The 25,742-nt window shown below is 36.0% G+C and overlaps 1 protein-coding gene across 50 annotated transcripts in view; it reads right to left on the bottom strand.

Moving 5' to 3' along the window:
• Positions 1–25,742, bottom strand: part of PTPRD (protein tyrosine phosphatase receptor type D) — a 1,163,449-nt gene that overhangs the window by 202,876 nt on the left and 934,831 nt on the right. For 29 of the 50 annotated variants that reach the window (XM_038124763.1, XM_038124765.1, XM_038124766.1 and 26 more), the window contains 2 exons: positions 24,169–24,317; positions 19,788–19,929 (listed from right to left, as the gene is read on the bottom strand). In XM_038124763.1, coding sequence (XP_037980691.1) covers positions 19,788–19,929; positions 24,169–24,317 — 291 coding nt within the window. The remainder of the gene's footprint in view (positions 1–19,787; positions 19,930–24,168; positions 24,318–25,742) is intronic. The other 21 variants (XM_038124811.1, XM_038124773.1, XM_038124776.1 and 18 more) reach the window with 1 other exon arrangement.

The raw sequence follows: 25,742 nt of genomic DNA, 5'->3' as shown, positions 1-25,742 counted from the left end.
TAAGGTTCTGCCATGTCCTTGCCAAAAACAATTTATGTAAAATAACTAAGCATAAAGAAGTATGGTAACAGGCATCCCAACCTGAATTCATAGCTTGACCAGACAAAATTTTTAAAAAACAGAAATAAATTAGGTATTTTTTTGCTGGTCTTCTCCTTGCTCATTTGCCTTAGAAATTCTATTGTATTTAATGTGTAGGAACTTCCATTTTTTGTCTACCTGGAGAAAGCAATTTTTAAACTTTTATATTTATTTCTTGAGTAATAAAAATAATTTGTCTAGCAATACTTTTTAAAGATGAAATGAACTTTCTGTATGCTATTTTTGACTTCCAATAACTTTAATTTTCTTTAGTGACACCCACTCCTGAATTCTTCCACTTTCACGATTCTTCACCTACAACTTAAAAAAAAATTTACTAATTTTATTTAAAATTCTTTTTTTTTTCAAGGAGCAGTAGATGTCATGGACTCCAGATTACATCCATTGACATCCCAGCTGAATCCAAGAGTATTTCTCTTGCCCTTATCCTGTCTGTTACTTATAGCTAATTAGTTACCTTTAGTTTAATAGAACTTTGGAATTTGAGAGACTGCTTTTATTTTTCTTGCTCTTACTCTACTTCTTTCCTAGAGTATTGTATTGTATTATAATGTAATATAATTTTCACAATAACAGTCTTCAACTTTTTCTGGTTTTTACTATCATCTCAGCTAATTTAAAACATAAAGAGACAGAAATAAACCATAAGTGCAACAGGAAACACATAAAACAGATAAGACGTTTTTCAACACAAAAAAATGCCTTTTTAAAATACAGGTTTCCCTTTCTGCCCAGCATTTTCACTACTTCATTCTCCCCTCACCAGTAACCTTGGCTGATAAAGATTTTAACCTTTATTCAGAAGGTTAATTTCACTGTGCACAACAAATACCAAACCCATGCATTTTGAACACACAGAGAAAAGATATATGCAAAATTTGGTTATCTCTTTTAAAATGTAATATCTCTCTCTATCTCCTTGATATCTACCTACTTACATGCTTAATAATTTGAAAGTTTATTTCAAAATATAAAAATTTTTAAATCTACTGACACAAAGGCCCTTTTTAAATGATAGTGTGACAGTGTCTCAAACCAGGCACTGAGGATTGCAAAAAACACCACAAAGTTCTTCTACAATATGCAAGGAATAGAAAAGCAAATGTTCTTAGTATAATATTGAATATTCACGCTTTCTTAAGACAATAAAAATTGCTTTCAATGTTTACTGGAAGGCTCTTTTGCATCAGAACTGATGCAATTTCCAAGTGTAAGCAGCTTTTTGGGATCCAAAGAAACCTAACAGAGCAAGAAACAAGAGGACCACTTATGAATCAAAATGTTGTTAATTTTAAAGGTTAAAAAAATAAGGTGTCACACAACATAAGAAATGGTATTGTTCTGTTGGAAACAACAACACATGGTCAGGACCAATGTAAATAACACCAGAATCCCACTTCTTCCTGTTCAAGTCACTGACCCCTGATCTAACAATTTATTTTTTTTCCAGGTCAAAAGACAAGTTGCGAACTTTCCAGTATTCATTATTAAGAACAAAAGCCCATGTGGCTGGGCTAGAAATGCTTTGTGAAATCTAGGTGAGGTAGCTGAAGGAATGCACTACCACAGCAGCTTCCTGTTTTTAACTTCTTGCCTAGTAAAATGCACATGAATTATCTTGCTAATAATCCTTTCAGCAGACATTCTCCATCAGGTGAGGAAGAAGAAAATAAAACATTTATTTGATCCCTTGTTTAAAAGAGAGCAAGTGGGTATGTTGCTGTCAATGTCCTTTACAGGCCTGCCTTAGAAATATTAATCTTTGTTTTCTTGCCAGTCTATCAGCTAAAAAACTTGAGGCAAAAACTGACCTTCACTCCTTGCTTTAATAAACACTGGGAAGGAGCTTTTCACTGCTGGGCAGACAGATGTGGACATAAATGTGGACAGAGGAGCTGTGACAAAGTCACTCTCTCACAGAAGGAAGCTGGTGTTTGCTGCAATATCTTCATAGTCTGTCCAGAGAGTGCTGTTACTATGCAGTACAAGAGAACTAGACACTTCTAAAGGGAAAAACAAAGTATTGTCCAGGAGAAATTAAATAAATCATATAGAGGCAAGAACAGTCAGGAATAACTATCTGCCTGTGAAATAATGACCACGTACATTACTGTTTTAAGTAATTTTATCTTATCCTCTATATTTAAAACATTTACAAATGTTTAAATTACACAGATTCTGAATTTCTGTTTGTTTTACCTAATTAAAATGTTCTTACACTGCAGTATTTTCTTATTGGTGAGGAGCCTTGAACTACAACTGCAATTGTTAAGGTGTAATCGGCAGATTCTTTTAAACATGTGAAGTATCAAGTCACCAAGGCAAAACTGAGACTATATAAACTCCACCAATATTTGATAAGAGCAACAAACAACATTACTTGTGCCTTTAGCAGAGAACTTCCAGCTTCCTGCTCCATATATCATATTTTTTCCTATTAAAAATATGGGTCTAGATACAGAAAATTAAATCAATTATCAACTTTCTGGAACACAAAATTCAGAAGTGATCACTCAAAACATTACCTAAACTTTGTACCATTTCAGTTGACTCTGAATTCCACTATTAGTGCCACCTAATGCTCAAACGCTGGATTTAATGACTGTATCCAAAAGTGCATCAGTTTCAATAGGGTTCCTAACAGATTTAGTACACCTCTTTAATGAAATATGACCATTTCTTTCACTTGTTTTAACGACATGGTAAATCATGAAAGTAATCAATATGCTTGAGATAATTAAGAAAATATGGGGGAAAAAATAATAGTAACATTTAGTTAAAAAGTAAGAATAATTTACCATAATCTAAATTAATAATATGTAGCTTTTAAATACTGTTCTGAAAGTATTTCAAAATATGAACACTACCACTTGACTACAAGTCCATTATCAGTATTTAAGATTTGACCAATATTTCTCTGAAATATACAAATATTTGCTTATGAAGAGAAAAAAAAAAGGACACCAGAAAATGGAAGTCCTAAAAGATCAAATCCCTCAAATCCTTAATTTTAATTATTAAAATAGTCAATTTCTTTTTAAACTTAGCTTATTATTTCAAATATATATATTTACATTTTCTGAGCACCTGGAAGTAACTATGCTACTGAGAGACTGTATGCGTGTTTCCCTCTTACAAGCAGAAGTAAATTAAATATAATGAATTTAGAGCTACTGAAAACAATTTATTTGTGGATTCTTGTCTAAACTCTACTTCCTGCTTCCAGTTCACCTAAAAGAAAAACAGACCAATCATGATGACTTATCTGCAAAGTAGAATTAGACACGTTTCAGGCATCAGAGTATTAGTAGCTGAAGATGAAAGCTAACCTGTTCTTAGTTAAGTTCAGCCTCTACTTCTGCTCTGCCCTCTGATATGAAATTGCAGTAATCCTGCTCATGAGGCTTCATCTTCTTTGTATTTTTAGCCTAAAATTCCAATTCTTACAACGTCCTATTGCACCCTTCTCCTTTTCTCATAGGATTAAATCCGTTTTAGTAAATCAATGTAGCAGAGAAGACAGACTCAGAACCCTACAAGGTAATTAGGCAGGGGTGTGTTGAAAATGAAGGCTTATTGCACGTCCGGAATCACAGAATCAACTAGGTTGGAAAAGACACCTGAGATCAAGTCCAGCCCATGACCAAACACCACCATGTCAACTAGACCACAGCACCAACTGCCAGTGCAGTCCTTCCTCCAGGAACAGCGACCTTCCTGGGCAGCCCCCTCTGAGATCTAATCACCCTTTCTGTGAAGAATTTCTTTCCCATGCCCAACCTTAACCTCCCTGGACACAGCTTAAGACTCTGTTCTCTTGTCCTACTGTGACTGCCCCAGAGAAGAGGACAACCCTCAGCTGGCTACATCCTCCTTTCAGGGAGTTTTAGAGTGGTAAGATCCCCCCTGAGCCTCCTCTTCCCCCAGGTCCTTTTCTGCCAGGGCAGCTCTTCAGTCACTCTGCGCCAAGTCTGTAATGCTGCCTGGGGTTGTTGTGGCCAAAGTGTAGGACTCAGCACTTGGTCTTGTTGAGCCTCATGTCATTTTCTCTGCCCATCTGTCTAGCTATTTGGATGACTGGTTGAAGGATCAGGAGCACAGCTAGTGAGCTCCTCTATCCATCTGGTAACAAGAAATGACATTGGTAGGAATAGGCAGATGCATCAGGTCAATGCTGAGGCTTTTGTAATCAGAAAGATTTTGGCTTGTTTTGGGAGGTTTGACCATAAGATGATTTACTTAACACCTGGTCAACTGACACCTGATGGGATGTGCCCTTCTCAGAGGGGAAAAAAGAGTTCCAGCACACTAGAACTCCTCTAGAGAGGAGCTAGCACAGCTTGTTGATAGAAATTTAAAGTAGCTTGGTAAGGGACCAAATCAGCCTTGCCAGCAACAAACAATGGGATGGTGTGACAAAACTTAAGGGAACAAGCACTAATGGCATCCTTGCAGCAGCTTCAAGGGGTTTTAGCTACAATGCAGCATACCTGAGATGTTTCTACACTAATGCAAGCAGCATGAGGAAGCTAAGCTTGGACCAGCCCCAGAGATTTGACATCACTGGCATAAGTGAAACATGGTGGGATGAGATCTGTGATTGGAGTGTCCTGTTGGATGGTTACAGGCTCATCAGGAGGGACAGGCAGAGAGAAGAGGCGGAGGGGTGGCACTGTACATCACAGAAGGGAATTCTGTGGAGTATGGACATCATAGTCAGCAATGGCACAATTGAGAGCCCCTGGGTAAGAATCAAGGGGCAAAAAATTAATTCAGATGTCATCTTGGGAGTCTACTATAGCTCTCCTAGCCAGGACGATGATGCAAATGAATCACTTTGAGGAACAAAGGGATACTTCCAGGTAAACTGCCCTTGTCATTCTGGGGAACTTCAACTTGCCAGAAATCAAACGGGAGCATCACACAACTGGTACAATCCAAGCCAGAACATTCCTGGAAAACCTGGATGACAACTTTATGGAACAAGTCCTAAGGGAACCAGCTGAGAAAGATGCCCCCCATGATCTGCTGCTTGTCAACAGAAATGATCTTGTGAGCAAAGTGGAGACTGGTGGCTGTCTTTGCCACAGTGACCACAAAGCAATTAAGTTCAAAATCTCTGTTTACAGGAGGAAAAATGCCAGCAAAACCTCAACCCCAGAAATGAGGAGTGCAGACTTCAAGATGCTCAGGGAATTAGCGAGTAAAGTCACCTGGGAAAAACCTTTTTGCAAGTGCTGGGGTCCATCAGTGCTAGTCACTTTTTAGTGACTTGATTATCACCTCCTAAGGGCACAGGAGCAGGCAATTTCCAAATAATGGAAGCAAAGCAGGTGAGGCAGAAGTCCAGCTTGGCTGAATAGGGATCTTTTGGAAATAAGGAGATAAAGGAAGGTGCGTGCCCAGCGGAAGCAAGGTCAGGTGACACAGGAAGAATACAGAAATGCTGCCCACTGTTTTAGGGAAAAAAAAAAAGTACAACCAAAGCTCAAACAGAGTTGAAACTGAACAGAATAGTGGGAGCAATAAAATAAGGGTTTTTTTCAAACATGCTAATGACAAGAAGCAGTGCAGGAATAACATTTGCCCATTACAGGATGAGGGTGGTCACCTCACAAACACAGACATGGACAAGTCCAAGGTGTTCAATGCATTCTTAGCCTTCATCTTTAACACTTCCTAACTGGAAAACCATGATTCCAATAATGATAAAATCCCAGTTGACCTTGAACTTATGTGGGATCTGCTGCTTGAGCTGGGTCCCTATAAATAAATGGGGCCTGACGGGATTAATCCAAGAGTTGAAGAGTTAGCTGATATCATCATAAAGCTTCTCTCAATGATTTTTAAGTAGTCTTGGGATTCTGAAGAGGTCCCAGTTCACTGGAAACTGGGGAATGTTGTCTTGATTTTCAATGGAAGGATGCCCTCACACAAAAACAAGCTACAGACCTGTCAATCTCACTTCAGTGTCTAGTAAAATAATGGAGAAGATTATTCTGGGAGGTATTGAAAAACCTGGAGGACAATAAAGTCATCAGTCACAGCCAGCATGGCTTCATGAGGGGAAGCTTGTCAAATCTGCTCTTCTATGACAGATAACCCACCTATTTAATCTAGGAAAGCCAGTTAATGTAACCTTTTTGAACTTCAGCAAAGCTTTTGATGCTGTCTCTCACAGGATCCTTCTGGACAAAATCATCAGCCCACAGCTGGATACACACATCATGTGATGGGTGAGCAACTGGCTCATGAGTGTGCACAAAGGGTTACAGTGAATGGGGTGACATCAGACTGGGGACCTGCCACTAGAGGGGTTCCACAGGGCTCCATCCTTGGCCTAGTTCTTCAACATTTTCATGAACGACTTGGATGTCATGCCTTTTTCAACCTAGAAATGAAACAACACACTTTTGAGATAATATTAGTATAGGAATTAATATAAAAGTGAATCTTTATTGAAGGCCTCCAGGGGCAGTTATAGAAAAATGTCCACAAAAACCCACTCCCCACAGGGGTACATACAGTTTTGTAACTTTGGTAAATTAGCTTGACAAAAAAGCACCAATTAGGTGTAAAACTGGTGATGCAATTCCCACCCAGTCCAACCCCTTCTAAATTCTCCCCCTCTTAATGGGACTGAACCTTGTTGAGGAAAATGTGTCTGAAGAGCTGTTTTTCGGCCTTGGATTCTAAGGAGAACCAAAACAGGATAGAGACTTTGGAACATGCTTTGTCATTCTGTCTAGGAAAATGATGAAGTTAGGCTACAATAGGAAGTTACAAAGCTACAAATATTTGTGTGAAAGAATACAGAGAACATATAAAAGAAAAAAGGTAAAAACCAAAATGGCATCAGATGCAGGACTGGAAAGAAGACTAAGTAAATTTGCCAATACCACTAAATTGAGAGCACCTGTTGACTCCCTTGTAGGCAGAGAGGCCCTGCAGAAAGATCTCTACAAATGAGAGAGATAAGCAATCGCCAACCATAGGAAGTTGAAATAGGGGAAATTACAGGTTCTGCATCTGGGATGGGACAACGCAGGATGTACAAACAGACTGCGGAATGAGAGGCTGGAGAGCAGCACTGTGGAAAGGGAGCTGGATATCTCAGTCAACAAAAAGCTGAACATGAGTCACCAGTGCCCTGGAAGCCAGGAGGGCCAACCCTGTCCTGGGGGGCATCAGGCACAGCATCACAGCCGGGCAAGGGACGGGATTGTCCTGCTCTGCTCTGAGCTGGGACAGCCTCACCTCAAGTGCTGGGGGCAATTTTAGGCAACATAATACATGAAAAACTTAAAGCTATTAGTGTCCAAAGGAGGACCACAAGAATGGTAAAGGGTTTGAAGGGAAAGCCTTATAAGGGTGAAGTCTTATTGAGACCTTATTGTAGTCAGCAACTTCCTCATGAGGGGAGGAGGAGGAGCAGACACTAATGTCTTCTCTGTGGTGACCAATGACAGAACCAGAGGGATCGGCCTGGAGCTGTGTCAGAGGAAGTTTGGGTTGGATATCAGGAATTTTCACCCAGAGGCACTGGAACAGCTCCCCAGGGAAGTGGTCACTGTACCAGCCAGACAGAGTTTAAAGAGTGCTCTCTGGCACATGGTGTGACTCTGGGAGCTGTCCCGTGCAGGGCCAAAGTTGGACTCTGTGATCCTCATGGGTTCCTTTCAACTCAGCATATTCTCTGATTCTATGAATAAATAACACTCATGATAAATAAGTGAAATATCACCTTATTTATTTGACTCACTCATAAGAAAGAAACTGCAAAACACACATGCATAGCTTCCCACCTTTTCACAAGGGAAGCAGTTTCAAATGTATATACCATTTATTTTAAAAATTAATCTATTTTTTAAAAGCATCTCTCCTGAGTTAGCAGCCAGTATTAGTGCCAAAACCATGTAGATTCTGGAACTCCAAAGATCCTGGAGGATCTTGCTGGAACCAAATGGTACATTCAGAATAGTACATTCATGTGAAAATCAGGCCACATTTAAGAATATCTATTTACACAGTCATTGAAGTTTAAACAACTGATTAAACAACAAATATCACTCTCCCTTTACATTTCTGTTTCAAGACTTCAACAAAAAATATCCCAACAAGCAGTTTTTTGATGTATGTAAGTATCTTTAGAAACAAAAAGCACTCAGTACTATCACAGGAACTACCAATAAGATTAAATCTAAGTTTCCAGGTTTGATAAATGTTAATGAAATTAGAAGTTTTTCTCCTTGCTTTTGTGGTTTTGACATTTTGCAAACTAATGACCAAACCCAGGCTGGACTGATTTGAAGTCCAGAGAAGAAGACCTTTTTTCACTGACTTGAACATATTCTCAATTCAAACCTCTGTCTGCTATATGAACACAGCACAACAAAAAATGATTGCTTTTGGGCTTACTAATGGCTTTTCTGCACTTGGCTTCATCTTCTTGCCATTAATCAAGTTCCAAGTGACAGCAGCATTTTGAAAAAAAAAAAAAAAAAAAAAAGAACCAAAAAAAACCCCACAAACCTGGCAACTTTTCAGCCTCTCAATTCACTTTCTTTTAAAGTCATTTTGTGGCAGGTATAATGAAGAGGGTTTCCCAGATAGCCTACTTCCTTATCTATACAGACAAAACCCAAATAAATCTCTGTGTGAACATTATGATAGAGGTTGTCTATACAGATTTGTTTATCTTAGCAGCTTGGCTGATAATGCCATTTAAGATGATATATTTTATGAAAATAAATTACTGGCCTAGTGAAAACATGACAGTGCAACAGGTGAAACAATGGAATGTATGGGAGCTAAGATGAGCTTTTGAGCTTGGTACTAAGCTAGGCACACTGAATTTCAAGTTATTAAAAAAAGGTACTTTTAAACTGCCATTCATAGCAGATCACAAAAAATGGATTTCTTCACAAGAATATTCCCTGTAATGAAGAACAGGACTTAGTTGAGTTAGACAGGATACAAAATATGGCTATAATGTTCCAATAATTTTTTTTTTCAAAGGCTGGGAATATGAATGAGCATAGAAAGAACAAGATGATTTTATGTTCAGAAGAAGAGCTTGTGCTGATTGAGGGATTTGTGAAGCTAAATTTTTTAGCATTCCTTTTTAAATAATCTTTGTTCTAACTGATGTCAAATAAAGAATATTTATTATAATAAAATACTTCATTTGGAAGTGATTTCCAAAGATCCAACTGCCCAACCACTTCAGGGCTGACTGAAAGCTAAAGCAAGTATTAATGGCCTATCCAAATACCTCATGAACACTGACAGGCTTCAGGCACCTCTCAGGAAGCCTGTTCCACTGTCTTGTTAAAGAAATACTTTCTGAGGTTCAGTTCAGGCTGCATCTCCTTTGAAGCCACTTAGAACCATTCCCATGCATCTTATCACTAGATATTAGAAATGTATCTGCATCTCCCTCTTGCTTCCTCACCTTGGGAAGCTGCAGAGAGCATTAGTAAGGGCTTAGCCTCCTTTTCTTTAAACTATGGCAGCCCGAAGTCCTTAGCTACTCCTCAGAGGACAAGGCTTTAAGTCCTCTCCCCAGCTTTGCTGCCATGCTCTGAATGCATCCAAGGACCTTCATATCTTTTATAAATTGTGGGACCCAAGCACTGCACCCAGCACTCTGGGTGAGGCCACACTAATACTGAGTACAGCTGGACAATCACCTCTTTGGACTGGCTGGTGATGCTGTGTCTGATGTACCTCAGGATGCAGTCTGCCCTCCTGGCTGACAGCACTGACTCAAGGTTGAGCTTAATGTCAACCAAAAGCCCCAGATCCCTGTCTGAAAAGCTGGTATCCAGTCACTTCTCTGCCAGTGTGATCTTGTGCTCTAGGTGAAGAATTTGGCATATGAACTTGATTATTGTCTTAATAATCTTTGTCTAGTGTTTTAGTCCATCTAGAAAAGTCTGCAAGATCCCTCTGCAAGAGTCAACAGCAACTCCCAGTTTTGTATCAATCAGCAAACTTGTTGATACAAAATGGTGCATTCTCCTATATACAGATAATGAATAAATATTTTGAACAGGACTGACCCTGAAATAGATCTATGAGGAACACCCCTGGTGAGTGGCTGCCAGCCGGACATAGCCCCACTCATCACAATTCTTTCAGCTCTGACATTTAGCCAGTTCTTCGCCCACAGCATTGTGAACTCTCTCAGGCCACAACTGGACAACTTTTTACAGAAGGATGCTGTGAGGGACAGCCTTACTAAAATCCAGAAAAGCCCCATCCATCACCTTCTCCTTATCCACTTGGAGGATATGGAATTAGGTAAACAGGGCCTTTGTAAACCAGTGTTGATTGCATTGTTCTTTAAATGCATTTCAGAAGTACTCAGTAGAATTTTCTCGAGGAACTAAGGCTAGAAATATCATTTGTAGTTTCCTGGGTCTTCCTGCATACCCTTCATGTAAATTGAATAACATTGGCTAGTTTCCAGTCAGCAGGGACCTTTTCAGACTCCCAAGACCTTTGGTAGATAATGCAAAGGGGTCATGCAGTAACAATAATAAAAATAATTCAGGTAATAACAGTAGTTTGCATATTCATTATTAATATACCCTGAAATATGTAAATATCACAAAAGACCAGTGTCACAAGCCAAGATGCAGGTGCACTAAACACCCTAATGAAACACCTGGCTCTAATCAGTGCTTTTTGACTGTATTTGACTGAAAAGTTTGCTGAAGTGTTTCCACTTGAAGAATTTCTTCATTATTCTGTTTTGCTGTTGTCATGTTAAGCATGGACTGACATGGTAGGTCACAAAATGCATTCAATATACACAAAAGTGCTAAAATATTATTACTATCGAACATCTTACCTCACAGTAGATTCTTTGTAACAGTCAATAGAATAATTGAAATCACTATGGACATAAGACATAATTTTGCACTTTTTATTAATTTGTAAGTGAAGAAATTTAATTTGCTACTGAACCAGTAGCAAGAACTGCATCTTACTATGAAGTTAAATAGAACCGTAGTAAGCCAGGTGCAGCACTTTACATCAGTTTAAAGCAAGCACTGAAAATACCTGAAGTTATATATATTATACCAGGATTTTATATCCTGTGTAAGCCTTAGAGTATTTGTAAGTTTCTCCCTCCCAGTAGAGCCACTTAAATCACAGCTCTTTCAACCTCCTGCCACACTAATGCAACAAAGTCTCCTTTCCTTTGTGGAATCAACTGAATGTCACTGCTTCAGAACTGTTTCAATTCTAGTCCTAATAAACAGAATAGTTTTGTTTTGTCAAGGTCTGTTGAATTTCATCTTCCTTTTGATGTCTGTATGTTTGCCAAAAATACTTTGAATACTTTAGTGTGTGTTCTTCATTTTATTTTTTGCTTCCTATGTCAAATCCTTGAAAACTTAGGAATTGCAGTAATAAATACTATTTTAATAACTATTGCCAGCCTAAGCAAGCCAAAGTATTACATAAGCTCTCTCTAATTTCAAAATTACTTTTTCATATATATGTGAAAAAGCATTCTTAGTGGGCTTTTTTTTGTATTTGAAGATTAGCACTTATTGTATTAAAATGTATTTAATCTTACTGTCACCTCAGTACACTCGTGTCAAACACATCCTACATTTCAGCAAACATTTCTGTCACCCTAATTGTACACTTGATATGACAACACAAGTGTTCACAGAAATGGCTAGCCTGGAAAAATGAAGACAAGCCTACTACATGAATATATGCCTTTTTCTAGTAATTGCCTTGGTCTTCTTACACTATATTAGACATCTCATATGAAGATTTGCTATGATAACAATTAAACTGAAACTATCAAGTGGCTAATACCACTGGGTTCCTTACAGATACGATGACACTGTCAGGGGTTGAACAACTAATCGCCTTAACATCTCCTTAAACAGAAAATCCCTAGAATTACATTACTTTTTTTAAATCAATATGAAATAAAGACATGAAAAAAAATCCACAGAATTCTTTTATCAATTTTACACTTTGTGTTGTGCAACTTTAACAATTACATTGCTAATTATTATCACAAGAGTTTGTTAAGTGAGATACAGATGTATAAAATACATCCAAAATTGAGGCCACAGATTACATGAACAACAGAAAACACGGCATTCGATTAACTGCATTGGATTTCATTATTCCATTGGCTTCACTTGAGACAGTGGGTTTAAGCCTATGAGCAATGAAAACCTGCACAATCTCGACATCTGATACTGAGCCAACAGCACTCTACAGAAGGCCAAGGGCCTTAAATTCATGCATAACGACTAAACCCAGGAAAAGTGATTGTAGTCTAAGAATTCTTGGTGTATCCAAAAAAATATTTTGTACTTTTTCTTTTAACTAATTAAAAAAGACAAATGGCCCTCCATTTTCTAAGAAGATAAAAAGAACCACAATGTGAATTTGAATGAAAGTTTTATTTAAATTGAACTACATTACATCCAGGCAGAAACTAGAATAAATTAAATATTATATGTATAAAAAATAGACACATAGCACTACAAAATATCAAAATTATCACACAGAAGTATACCCTTCCCCCTGTCTCGCTTCCCTTGTTCAAAAAAGCTAACACTTTTATAGAAAGCTCCACCTTTTCTTGTAAAGATAATTTTCAATATCACATCTATATGCTGCTTCTATTTGGGTCTTCAAAGAACCAGATCAAAATGGTTCCTTATTGTATATAGCAGGTCATGATTCTTACGTTAGGATATTTCATGTTTTAGTTCTGATCTTACATCACCTGTTACTGATTCTGCTGGTAGGAGAAATATTACTCCTCCCCCTAATTTTCCTTTTTCATTGTTCTTACTATCATTCGTTTCTGACAGATTTCTGATTATGTAAGAATGACCATCTGTGAAAAAGAACTGAATCATCATAGGTATCAATGAGTAGGGGAAAAAAGTATAAAACAAACATGTTTTAAAATTTATCTGCTCAACATGGCTTAATTTGCATTTTACAAGCAGCCAGCATATACTCACTGTGGCTATGAAAAATGCCTATAATTCTGCAGTCATTACATAGCAGAATGGGAATACCTAAATGGGGTTCATGCTAAAATTAGTCACTTAGCTGATGAAAGTGTCTGAAAGTGTCTTAGCTTAGTTGTCTGAAACTATTTAACAGGTGCACATTCTTAGCCAAAACTGCCAATGAAGAACTCTTTCAGGCTAAACAGAGCTGTTCTGCTTTTGTCCAGCATTATTTCAGTTTCTCTTCTTAGATGACTACTGTGAGACATCCTTTAAGGAATGGTCATCCATAAGTTTATTTTCTTTCATAGATACACACAATAACTACAAATAAAATACAGTGTAGCCATATTACTGATTTGAAGATGATGTTTGTCTCTCTCATACTGCTGTAAAGAGGTAAGGCATAAATGATTTTGTACTACTGCCAATATTTCATAAAATAAAACTAATCCTATGCCCGAATATGTGAAACCAAATTGGGTAACTTCACAGTATTTTATGTAAAGCAGAAATTTGGCTAGATGAAATTCAGTGACATGTGAAATTCATTGAGAATTAGTAGTAGGTAAACTAAACCTTTGCAAAGACATGATAAGTGTTAACTGGCAGCAGGAAAACTTTCTCCATGTAAGTTGATCTAGCAAATACAACTGAACAATCAATCATCTTAAAAGAATATGCAGGATGATAAAGAGATGAATTAAATTTCACCAGTAAAAAATGTAGGAAAAAAAATTAGGAGAGATTTCTCAAAAAAATCTGGCACCTGTAGATACCTTCTTATTACATCTTTAAAGATCTTACATCAGCCTACTCTTGATTTTCCAAAGTAACTGATCTCTGAAAGTTTTGACCAGGAATTTACAATGATAATTAAGAAATCTGGGACAGCTGCTTCAATAATTTTCTAAAGTGACATCTCTACATCTTAAAAAAAGCTTTCTAATCTATAGCTTGAAATTCATGACTGTAGTGGATTATTTATAACATAATGTTGTGCAAGAGAAGGGAACATTTGTAAAATTCAAACTATGGAAAAAATAAACCAAATTATTCCCCGATTGAAAAAAAATGTATTTGATAAATTTTGCATATAGGAGAAAATATATGAATGGAAATATTCTAATACTCACCATAAAAAACACTAGGTGAGGCACTTGCCTGTTGTGATCTTCTCACAACACTTATAGGAGTTATTCAATGATTTTCATATATAATAAATTATTACAATATCTTTTTTAAGAACTACACAAAAGTCAGCAATAACACCTCTTAAATCAGCACACCCAGGTGTATATACCTAAAAACTGAACTCAATACCCTGAATCATGTATTTACAGCGATAGACCCTTGCATGTTAAGGCACAGTACTTCCTAAACCACTACCATATATCCATGCTTGCAATTAACAGAACTGAAACATATAGTATCTCTGAACTCAGCTACGGAATACGAGATGTGTATTTCATTACTCTTCTGTATCCTTTTCAGACTACTAGTTAAATGTCATCACCTCATCTTTATAAAGATCAGTAAATTATTAAGTATTTAAAACTGTACTGCATGGAAGGTTAATATTTATTTGCCAAACATAATATTTGCATACCCGAAGAAAAGACTTCAAATTAGTTTATAGTATTACAAATATTTCCAAGTCTGTACTATTTCATAAGCCATTCCAAGAAATCTGCATGCAATTGTATTGGCTGGGTTGTATTGGCTACCTCTCCTTTTGTTTCACTATTTCACAAAATCCTATTGTGTGATTTTCAAGCAGCGGTATTTAGTTTTTTAATCCTCCCTGCACAGCTACCCAGGCGAGGCTTTACAACATAAACTGTAAAGTAGCATTTTCTCAGCAGGAGAACATTCCTCTTCAAAAAGAGGCTTAATAAAAATAGGACTGTAATGAACATGCTAGCTCTGGTCACAAAGTGCTACGCATAGCATGACCACTGAAAGTTCAGGAAATTTTGCAGAGTGATACTCCTTTGGCTCTCCAAAAGTCTTACCATGCAATATATGATTGAGATAAATGTCTTTCCAGTGTATTAAGCTCATGCACAGGTATTTTCTTAGTTCCCTTATTTCTCTTCATTCCACTTTCAAAAGCTTGTCCTGCTAACAACCACCTGGCATTAATCACTGTGACTATAGAGCAAACAGTTTCAGATAAACACTGGTGTACATCATTTATACAGTTCCAGCTGAAATACAGAAAATTTCTCCTACTGTGCAGCTAATATCCACAATATGTACAGTCCTTCCTCCCATTTGTCTAGAAGTGAGAGACATCCCACTGCACATTTTCCAACACTACACCCTGCCACTCCATTTGTCTAATTTCTGTGCTCTCTAAGATGGCTGTCCCAGATGACGTGTTACTTCATAATAGCTCCTTCTCATTTCAGTACTACCAGGTAAAGTGAAAATACAGAAATCATTGAATTCTATTATCATTGAATCTATTGCTAGCAGCAGAAACAATAGCTGCAATACCTGGGATTTATCATCTCTGATTAGGAATTGTTTTGGGACCTTTTTTGTTTGGTTGGTTGCTTTTGTCTAGATTTGGTGTTGTTTTCTGTTTTAATGAGGAAATGTTGTGCGCTTCTGAGAGACTCATAATAATCTCTCACGATTGCCTCAGTATCTGTGGGTATCAATGGACAGGGAAAATCTATACAGTAAATATTTATCTTTTTTTTTTAAATTCATTTTATACAACAGTGAATGTTTGACATTGAATCGATGAGTTTCTAAAAATATAAAAAGGAATAACCACCCTAGGCACTTTCCACAGAAATTTTACTTCTTTCAGGCTTCTATACTGCCTGTGGTACACTAATGCTGTGTATCAGCATTTTTGTATTGCAGAGTATTTACATAATCAACAAGAGTAAGAGAAAATTGTGGGTCAGGACAAACAAACTGCCTTCTGCATAAATGCCCTGTTGTAGTCTCTTTCTTTACTTTCCAGACAACAGGAAAAACAGCAAACAGGACCAACATTAGAATATATGTATTGTGCACAACATTTTTGCTTAAAACCTGCACACTTCTGTGCTTTCCTCATATGCCTAGCAACTGAAGCTAAGGCTTCTTCATGCCCTCGTGGTCTTGACAAAACTTTATTAAGAAATAACAATAAAAAATTTCTAAAAATAAAAACTGGGATTCCTGAAAATTAATTGAATAGAATCACTGCTAGTTTCTTTACTAGAAGAAAGCACCTATTTCCTCTTGTCTGCTTGTCTCCAACAGTCAACTTTCAGACTTCTCTTTTCAAGCCTTGTTTCTCTTCAAATTCAACATTTTCATATGGGTGAATCTGTCATGGAAAGCAGCCAACTTCTTTATATACAGAAAATCAAAAGCAGATTCCAGTTATCTCAGACATTGGTTCTTGGCCCAGACTCTCACAATATTCAGCCTAACAAGTGCAAGTTTAGCCTGGAATGTTTCCTAATTTACTCTAGTAACAGGAAAAAGGATCCAATATTTTGTCTCTGGTAAGGCCTTGAAATGTTATTATCTGTAGATGCCTTTCTGCCCTTTTTCATTCTCACACTGTAAATTTCTAACACCTAGAAGCTAAAAATTTATTTATATTCGTAGTTCTTTGAGACCCAAATACTAAGAATTGGTCATAGTATAGGACCCAAACAAAACGTGGCAGCATCTGTAATGCATGGAACTAGTTACTCTACATAGCCACAGAGAAAAACTGACAAATTTAGCTGTAAAGATACAGACATACCAGAAAAAATGTTGCTGTTCTGTGCTGCGAAAATTATTTGTAGCAGTCAAGCTGGGATTTATGAAAGAAACAATCAAACGAAATGAAAGTAGGTAGACACTTCTGCTTCTGGAATTACCCTGATTTCACTGACATTCCGTATTAGGGTTGCAATACTTGTAGGCTGAATTGTGAGTGAATCTGACTTCCACCTCTGGATGATTTCTCGCAAGAGGCACAAATGACAAGCTGGGTCTGTGACCATTGCAGAACAATTAAAGAACATATGAAAGTTAAATAGGCATCTTGTGCCTATTTAATGTATGTAATCCAGAGTCACATACATACCACAGGGATGAGTAAAGCATAAGCAACCACAGCTCCAACTCACTCTACTCTGTCTTGTATTTCATTAAATCTAGTTAATTCCTGTTGACATCTATAGTATATATTTATTCCTACAGCAGCTATATGAGGCAGAGGCACTCTTTCCCAAAAAGGCATCATCAGTGGAGTGTTTTTCCAAAACAACAGCTTTCTACTATTTCAGACTGTACAAGGTTAAGATTTGTGTAAGTTTGCAAAGTAGAGGCTTTGCAATAATACAATTATCTTCCAGGCTAATGCCCTTAGCACTGAATTATGCCATGTCTTGGGAAGTAATACAGCAAACCATTGTATTTTTTGGCAATTCAAATTTTAACCCCATCAAAACTTCTTCATAATGCCCTTTTTCTCTGCAGGCTCCTTGCTTTCTATGACGTTACTGCTTTATCTAAATCCACAGTCACAGTATGTTCATGAGTTCTCGTATGTTCCCAGTTTCAGATTAAATCCATAAATCTACTCCTGGGGCAAATATATTTCTGCAGTTGTAAAAGCCATATGTGTTATGGTTGGATAAAATTCTCAAACTTTATATTTCATTTGTTTTAATTTATTAATTAACTAAATTAAAATTAATTAATTAAAAATATTTAAAAATTAATTAAATTTAAATATATTTTAATCTTACCTTCATAACCAATAAGGTTTTTTCATTTGTCATTTGCATATGCATATTATTATGTATTGCTTTTAAAATAGGATGCAATACTAGTGTTGTCAGAAGGAGACACTGAGCCACTATTATTGCTCTTACTATCAAGTAAAAAACAGGCAGCAAAGCTACTTATGTATTTTTATGTGTTACAAAATACTTATGTATTTTTATGTGTTACAAAAAAAACCGAATAATAATCAATAGGACTTGAAAAGAAACAGACACATTGTACAGTCAGTCAGTTTTCACACTCATATACCCTCTTTATATTTTGCAACTGCTGTGGTTCTTGGTAGAGAGATACGAGGGCTGTTGCTTCTCTCCAAAAGCCAAAATGAGAACTTTGGTTTAGAGCACTCTCTTTCAAAACATATGCATGCATATTTCGTGACCAGTAGTCTTGTAAATACATTACAAGAAACTATGAAGAAAAAGAATACTATTTCCACCTGAGTTTTAATATTGTTTTTGGCTTTTACTTGCTCCTCCTCCCAATCTCCCTTTAGTTTGAAAAATTTCTAATGGAATATAAAATGTCATTTTATGTTCATTTTCAACAATGTGGAAACTGTACATAAAAAGTCCTCTTATCAGTTAATAAAGGCAAAACCTTATCTAAGGGAGTTAAGAACAGGTCCATGGTGCTGTTAAAACACCAATCTATCAATCTTCCTGTTTTCATTGGCTTGACTGGGAAGAATTTTTAAAAGATAGTATAAGGAACAAACATGGCATTAGAGGTAAGAATTTTAAATACTGAAAAGGTTTGCTTACATCAGACTTCCTCTAAAAAAAAGTATGTCCTTAGGGTTAATTTTTGATATAAATTCACATAGTGTTGCTAGCTGTCTCCAACATTAATGTCAGAACTGTCTGTACTGATTAAAAGAAACTTTTTTCCTAGTAAAAATTGAACTTTGGAGAATAACACGAAAAAATAAATCTTCCTGTCACCCTACAGGGCTTGGGATAGAGGATCAAGAAAAAAACATATTGTAATTACACATTCCACAAATTTTCCTCTAAATTCTGTAAAGCTGTTTAATCATCTTCAATTCCCATAAACAGGCATCAAGCTATTTCCCAAACCTTGTAATGCCATGTAATTTCAAAATACAAGACAGCAATTTTCAGTCATAAAGCCAGCCCTGCGAAGTTAAGAGTGTAGTATTTCATGAAATGTCTCAAAATCCAGCGTCTGTCCATTTCCAGATGACAAAACAAAATGTTCAGGTCGTTTGACTACTAGTATTTTCTGCCCTGAGTATTATCTAGACAGTTGGCTTGGCAGTATATTAATATCCTCACCCCTGATGAAGTTAAGAAAATTGAATACTGTTTTCGAAAACTCCTTATTGAAGTAATGCAGTTCAGGTGACACATATGTGAAGTGGAAGAAGCCTTCACCTTTTTTATGATTGCTTCTGGTGGGAGAAATTCTGCAGCAGCTTAACCTCATCTAAAAGCCGTTCACGCAACTTTTCAAGGTCACTGTTAATTGAGCAAATTTCTGTGTACATGCTGATTGAACAAAGCTAAGGTACTTAGGGCAGCACTAAAATGTGAATCAACTGCGTTCATAAAGTGGTTGGCTTGAGTAATAATTGATAACCTGTTGTGTGTGGCATTCCTGTTTCACTTATTTCTTCTTTTCTTCAGTCTATTCTGTCATACCCTACATTCTCACATTACCATTTTATGGTCAAAAGTCACAAACAAACACAACAGTTGAGTATTTTTTAAAAAGTTTATAATGAACAGCTTTGGGACTACAGTAAGGTCCATTTGTAAAGAACTGTATTTACCTCTGTCAGAGAGGATCCTCTGCTTTACAACAATGTCGTGCTTTAGGCTCTATGAAGTGAATTGATTATGTTTAGAAAGAGCTTACCACGTAAAACAGTGAGTCTCGTGGACACACTTATTTCGCCAACACTGTTGGAAGCCACACATTCATAAATAGCTTCATCTCGGGGTGTGCGCAGTGGTTGTATTCTGAGAACTGATCCAGATCCATCATCAAACTCTATTACCTATAAAAGGAAACAAAAGCTGTCACAGATGTTGTTACAAATACCTATCCCTCAGCTGATCTGTTCATGAACAGTGGCCTCTTGGTATTCAAGGCACCAAAGACAGGTTCGTTTCTCAAATTTATGAAGCAGGACAAATTCCAATCTAATGGGAAAATGTTTAAGTGGCAATACTTGGAACATACATTGCTGTTTAGTGAGTACTCAGTGGCCACTTTAATATAGCTTCAAGAAATACAGGCCAAAAACCAAATTAACAAACAAACAAAAAAAATCCTCAAAAAACTAAAACAAAAACACACAAGCCAGCAAACAATGGTTCTAAGAAAAAAGTCTGTGACTTAATGCTCTCTTATTCTGAAATTCACCACCAATGCTTCTCAATTCTCTTAGCTAAAGTACTTTACCTTCACATGACAGTTACATTCATTTTAATTGTTGCCAGCTGTATTTCCTCTCTGCTCACAGAGTGCAGCTCACTCACTCATTTGGCTCCAAAGTTAGTAACTTTTTGGCTCCAAAGTTAATAACTGCAATTTCTGAACCAAATAGGATGACTCAGTTTAGCTTTGTATTTAACCCACAAAATAAGTAAATCTATCTCACAAAGTGATCATTCAGGAGGCTAAATAATATGGCAAAACTTCCAAGATTTAGTTTTAAAATTGCAATATTCACAAAAGGAGTAATAACATTTATATGAGAAAATTCACTCAGCAGATCTTATTTCCCTCTTGATCTGAAGCCAGATTCACATCAAATATTGGTGAGTATTGCAATGCTCTGTAGGTCCTGGAAAAACCTTCTTAATAGTCAGATAGTAGCAGTATTCTCTTTAATCTTTTTTAAAAAGAAATTTAAAAAATCACAGAGAGATATCAGTACTACCATCAGATAAATGGTACTTATAAACGAAGGACTGTCACTTTTTTTGTTTTGTTTTTCTATACAAAATAATTAGTATCAATAATAATAATAATAATAATAATAATAATAATAATAATAATAATAATAATAATAATAATAATTATTATTATTATTATATTATTATTATTATCATTATTATTATTATTATTATATATACATGCACAAAGTGATTTACAGATATGTCTATCTGCACATCTATTTGTGTCCTTCTGTCTCATTTTCACACAAACAATCTAAGAGATCACTGTACATGTTGACAAAAGAGAGCTATAAAGTGCAGGGTTAGAAATAATGGTAAATATGCCCTGCATCTCACTATTTTCATTGTAGGAATTGCTCAGTTTCTACTTAGCGCTGGGAGAGGTGAAAGTAAGATAAAAACCCTGGGGTTTTTTGATACTGAATTTGTTTGACAGCCCACAGGATGTATTTTTCTTGTTCTTCCAGTAAAGCCATCTTAAACCAATCTAGCTAAGACAAAATATCCACCTGATGTAAGCACAATTAAAGGAACCACTAGAATTTTCAATAAATTGACATTTACAAGGGAAAAAAATTTCAAAGAAAAAAAAAAATTCAAAGTCTTTAAGCAGTCAGAGTACCAATTTATAGATAAAAAGTGCAAGCAGAGGATCCGAATACTCACAGACATACTTAAAATAGAGTAATTGCTATTGTTTAAACCTGAATGCTGAATAAATGTACCTGGAAACAATTGCAGCAGATTGGATTGGGCAAATACTGCAGAGATTAAGTTTCAAGTCTGGTGTCTAAAAAATATGTTTCATAAAAGGGATTTATTTTTCATGCAATGAGTTTTCTCCTTTCCTGCATACCACAGCTAGTTATTTCCTAACTCTTCCCCATCTACTGAATGAAATGTTGTTTTTTTTAAGACAGAGATTTTTTTAATAAAAGCATTTTTGCACACAAGGTAGAATGATGTAATTTTAAACTTTTATTTTTCCCTTTTCTGTTTTTTTTTCTTTTTTTTAAAGTTCCTCTGAGAAGGACTTCTCAGCAAATTAAAGCAGATTTCTGTAATCCCTATTGTTCCTATTATTTTAATTAATTTGCAGGAAGAGGAGAAAAAAAGGATCTTCTTTCAGAGTCTATATCTGCAATATAAATAAAAGCTGAAAGATTAATAGAGAAGACCCTCAAGGTCTTATTGTATATTTTAATTTCAGAAGCAATGCCTAGCTTTCATTGCTATAGTCAACAAATTTGGAAAATTAGCTGATGAGCAAGAAATTTCAATGACAATAGTCTTCAAATATATAAACAGTCAAGAGAGAGGAAATAAAATATTTGTTCCCCAATTGCTACATCCAGCAAGAGTTCTGGTTTTACGTGGGGCACAGATAATCATGACAAGTTTCATGAAACCCTGTAGCAGACTGTCCAAGTTTATTGAATTATAACAAAGTAATCCCCAGTATGGATGGGAAAGCATGGAGTCCTTTCCAGTTGTATTTACTATATGAAGACAGGTATTCAGGTAAAACATTTTGACATCTGTCATCATCAAGTCAGGGAAATATACAAAATATTAATGTGAAATAAACCAAACTAAATATTCTCTTATTGGTTCAGCTGAAAATCTCAAGACATTTCTTGTTTCCCAGATGCTTCACATGTATTTTTTGAATCTCATTTCTACTGTTGTTCTTTTCTTATTTACAGATTCTACAGCATGAATTAACAGCCTTACTTTGAACAGCAAGCAAAGCTGTTTAAAATTATTTGGTAGCACACTTTGTAACTGCTCTGCTCAGCGGACATGATAAAAATTATAAAACACTTGTCAAGTGTCATCTATTTGTTCAAAATACTCTCCATCTTACTTGGCTATACTGTTTGTTCAACAGTCCACTAAAGGCATTTTTAAAACATTTTAAGGTGTTTTTTGTAGTTACATGCAAATAAATTTTATGGAAATAAAACTACTTTATGTTTGTTTATTCTCCCTAAAAACAGGTACACAGATCCCTAGAAAGCAATATATTAAGGAAATATACCATGACATATTGCAGAATAACACACAGTAAACATACACATGCACCATCTTTCTCTGTTTAGAATTCACTTAGAGTGAGAGCTCTGTGAACAGAACAGGATAAATTGTGTAAAATTTATGATAAAACTTCTATGTTAATCCCTCTAGCCAATTATAGCTCTGCATATGCTCTGCAAAGTGCAAACAATTTCTGGCACTAGGAGGTAACATTTAAATTAATGATTCTGTTTTTCACATTGTAGTAAATACACAAGCCAGAAATTATAATGGTTAATGAACGAATTCCAATGTCTTTAGATATTTATTGAACCAAAAATCAAGAAAATGAATTTGGTTTATAGAAGAAATGCACTTCTTCTAAAAGAATCTAACCTGAAAGCCAGGACAATCTTCACAAATGCTAATAAAAATTATCACAGAGGACTTTAATATTCAGTTGGTTGTTAATAACTACATGTTAGATAATTTTCTCATAAAATGCATGTCACAAACATTTTACATATGAATCATTAATCTTTGAACAGTTGTTTTTAAGCAAAAAGAAGTTTCATATCTAACAATGAAAACATTTAAGAGACAATTGCACACTCTTCCTGCCAGTTTTGATATCTCTTCTAAAAGCTTTCCCCCATTTTCTGAGTTTTTATTTAATGTTAAAGGTCAATCCATATTTGACATGAATTATTCTTGCCACTACAAGAGGGAATAATACTTGTTTTCTTATTTCCCCCAAATAATCCTTTGAGCAGATTATTTTCACTGTTTCCTTTAACTGAAGGTTGTGGAGAGAAACATCTTCCTCCAAGCCTTTTCCTAATTTATTGTTAAGAAAAAAAGCAAAAGCAACCAAGTTTTACTTTTCCTCTTCAGCAGCAGGACCTTTCATCTCCTTCATCAAAAGGGATAGGGAATTGTGGCAGCAGAAGCAGCCAAAGACTAACACTGCTTGATGCACCTTGTCAGAAAAGGAGATGGTTTGCTATTTGGAGACAGCAGCCACTGCTCAACTCATGTCCCCATCAGCTCTTCATGAGCCAGCAAACTGAACAGAGGCAGCACAGAGCTCCTCAGTTCAACCATGTTAGCTTAGAAACAGCAGTAGCAGTTTTATCTTTAATGGTACTATACACAACCATTTTTCAAAATTAAAAAATTCATTAGAATATTCCCCCCCAACTAACCCTGACAGTCAATTCTGTTCTGCTAAATCACCGTTAATAAAGCATGCATAGTTTGATTAAAAACTAAGTTGAAATAAAATGTTTTTCAGAGGAACAGAACAATGGACCTAATACCTCAAATCTCTGATTGCTGACTTTTTTTCCTTTTTTGTTCCAGACAATTTTAGGTCTTGGATCTCCTGTGGCTTGACAGATAAATGAGGCAACTCCTCCTGAAACCCCTGTCTGGTCAACAGGAGTTCTTGTAAACTTTGGTGGCGCTGAAACAAAACAAAACAAAACAAATTAACCATATTCATCCAAGCAGTAAACATAAATTTAAAAAAAGTCACATCAAGATTTCAAAATTTAATAAAAAGGAAATGCTTTGTTTCTCCAGTGATATCATTCACCTGCATGAGAAACCATTATTTTAAAGAACCCAAATGGTCAGGAAAAGTACTTACACATTTTACTAGTAAAATTTGTATTAAAACCAAAATTTGATGGCATTGGAATAGCAAGATCACACATTGTATTTTATCACCATTATAAATTAAAAATCCTATTTGACTTCTGTTGCAAAATGAGCTCATCAATCAACTGGAATAACATCACAATTAACTACTTGATGCTGTGATCATAGGGTGTCATGAATACAGGAAGCTCACCTTTGAGACATTAAAATCAGTGACATTTAGGAGAAAGCATTTGTAATTTTGCACGGTGAGGGTAAATTATTATGTATTAAGAGTCCAGGCAAAAAGGACTGTATCAGAAGAGAGATTTATGCTCTGCAATTTTCCTAAATCTCCTAAAAATGTATCTAAACCAAAATGCAAGAGCATATCTCAGCAAAACAGTGTACTACTACTGCCATGGGGAAATTATGAAAGAACTTCTCTGATCTCAAAAATTGCCAAAACCTTAGCAAATAAAACACACTTTAAGTGAGAATACTACAGATCCTTTCCCAAGCCACAGGCCTTATGCCTGAACCACAAAAAGGGCAAAAATGTGTTCTGATGAAGAGCATCTGGGTTTCAATAAAACTGCTCTCTTTGAACCCTTTTTGTTTTAACTCAGCACTGTGATATGTAAAGAGACTTGACTGAATCTATATACTGACATTCTGTGGCACAAGTTGTAAGCGTGGGCCAGCAAGTGAAAAATGACACGCTGCCATTGTCCTTTAATTTTTTTTTTTTTGCATTCTGAGAATTCACTGTAAGAACTCAAACCATTGAAAGAGAAGCACTTCATGACAAAGTCCAAGAGCACACAGTAACTCTGTATAATAGCTCATAGGCAGCAAATAGCACACATAGCAATAAATGAAATTAAAAATCTTTCCCCAAACTTAACTGCTCTAAGGAGTAGAACCAGTTTTCCAGCAATTTCTTAACAGAACTTTCCAAAATCTGGTGAAAGACTATAGGACTATAGCTGCTATGACTCCTTACAAAAACTGCGTACTAGCTTCTGCAGAGCATTATTACCTACATCGTGGAGTTGCAGAAATATGGCTGAATACTTAACATAGCTCCAGCTACCTGAACAACAGTATTTTTGCCATCCTGTGTGAATTTTTGCTAGACCAATAATTAGTGAAGCTGTTGTTTATTAAACACCTAGCATCAGAGGAATAGCATTAGACACAGAAAACAAGGGCAGTTGTACACAATGATGCAATTTTCAACTTGTGG

Source organism: Motacilla alba, chromosome Z (genome assembly GCF_015832195.1).
Source record: "Motacilla alba alba isolate MOTALB_02 chromosome Z, Motacilla_alba_V1.0_pri, whole genome shotgun sequence".
Classification (NCBI taxonomy): Eukaryota; Metazoa; Chordata; class Aves; order Passeriformes; family Motacillidae; genus Motacilla; species Motacilla alba.
Note: the sequence above shows the minus strand (reverse complement) of the source record. Positions and strands in the feature narration are given on the sequence as shown.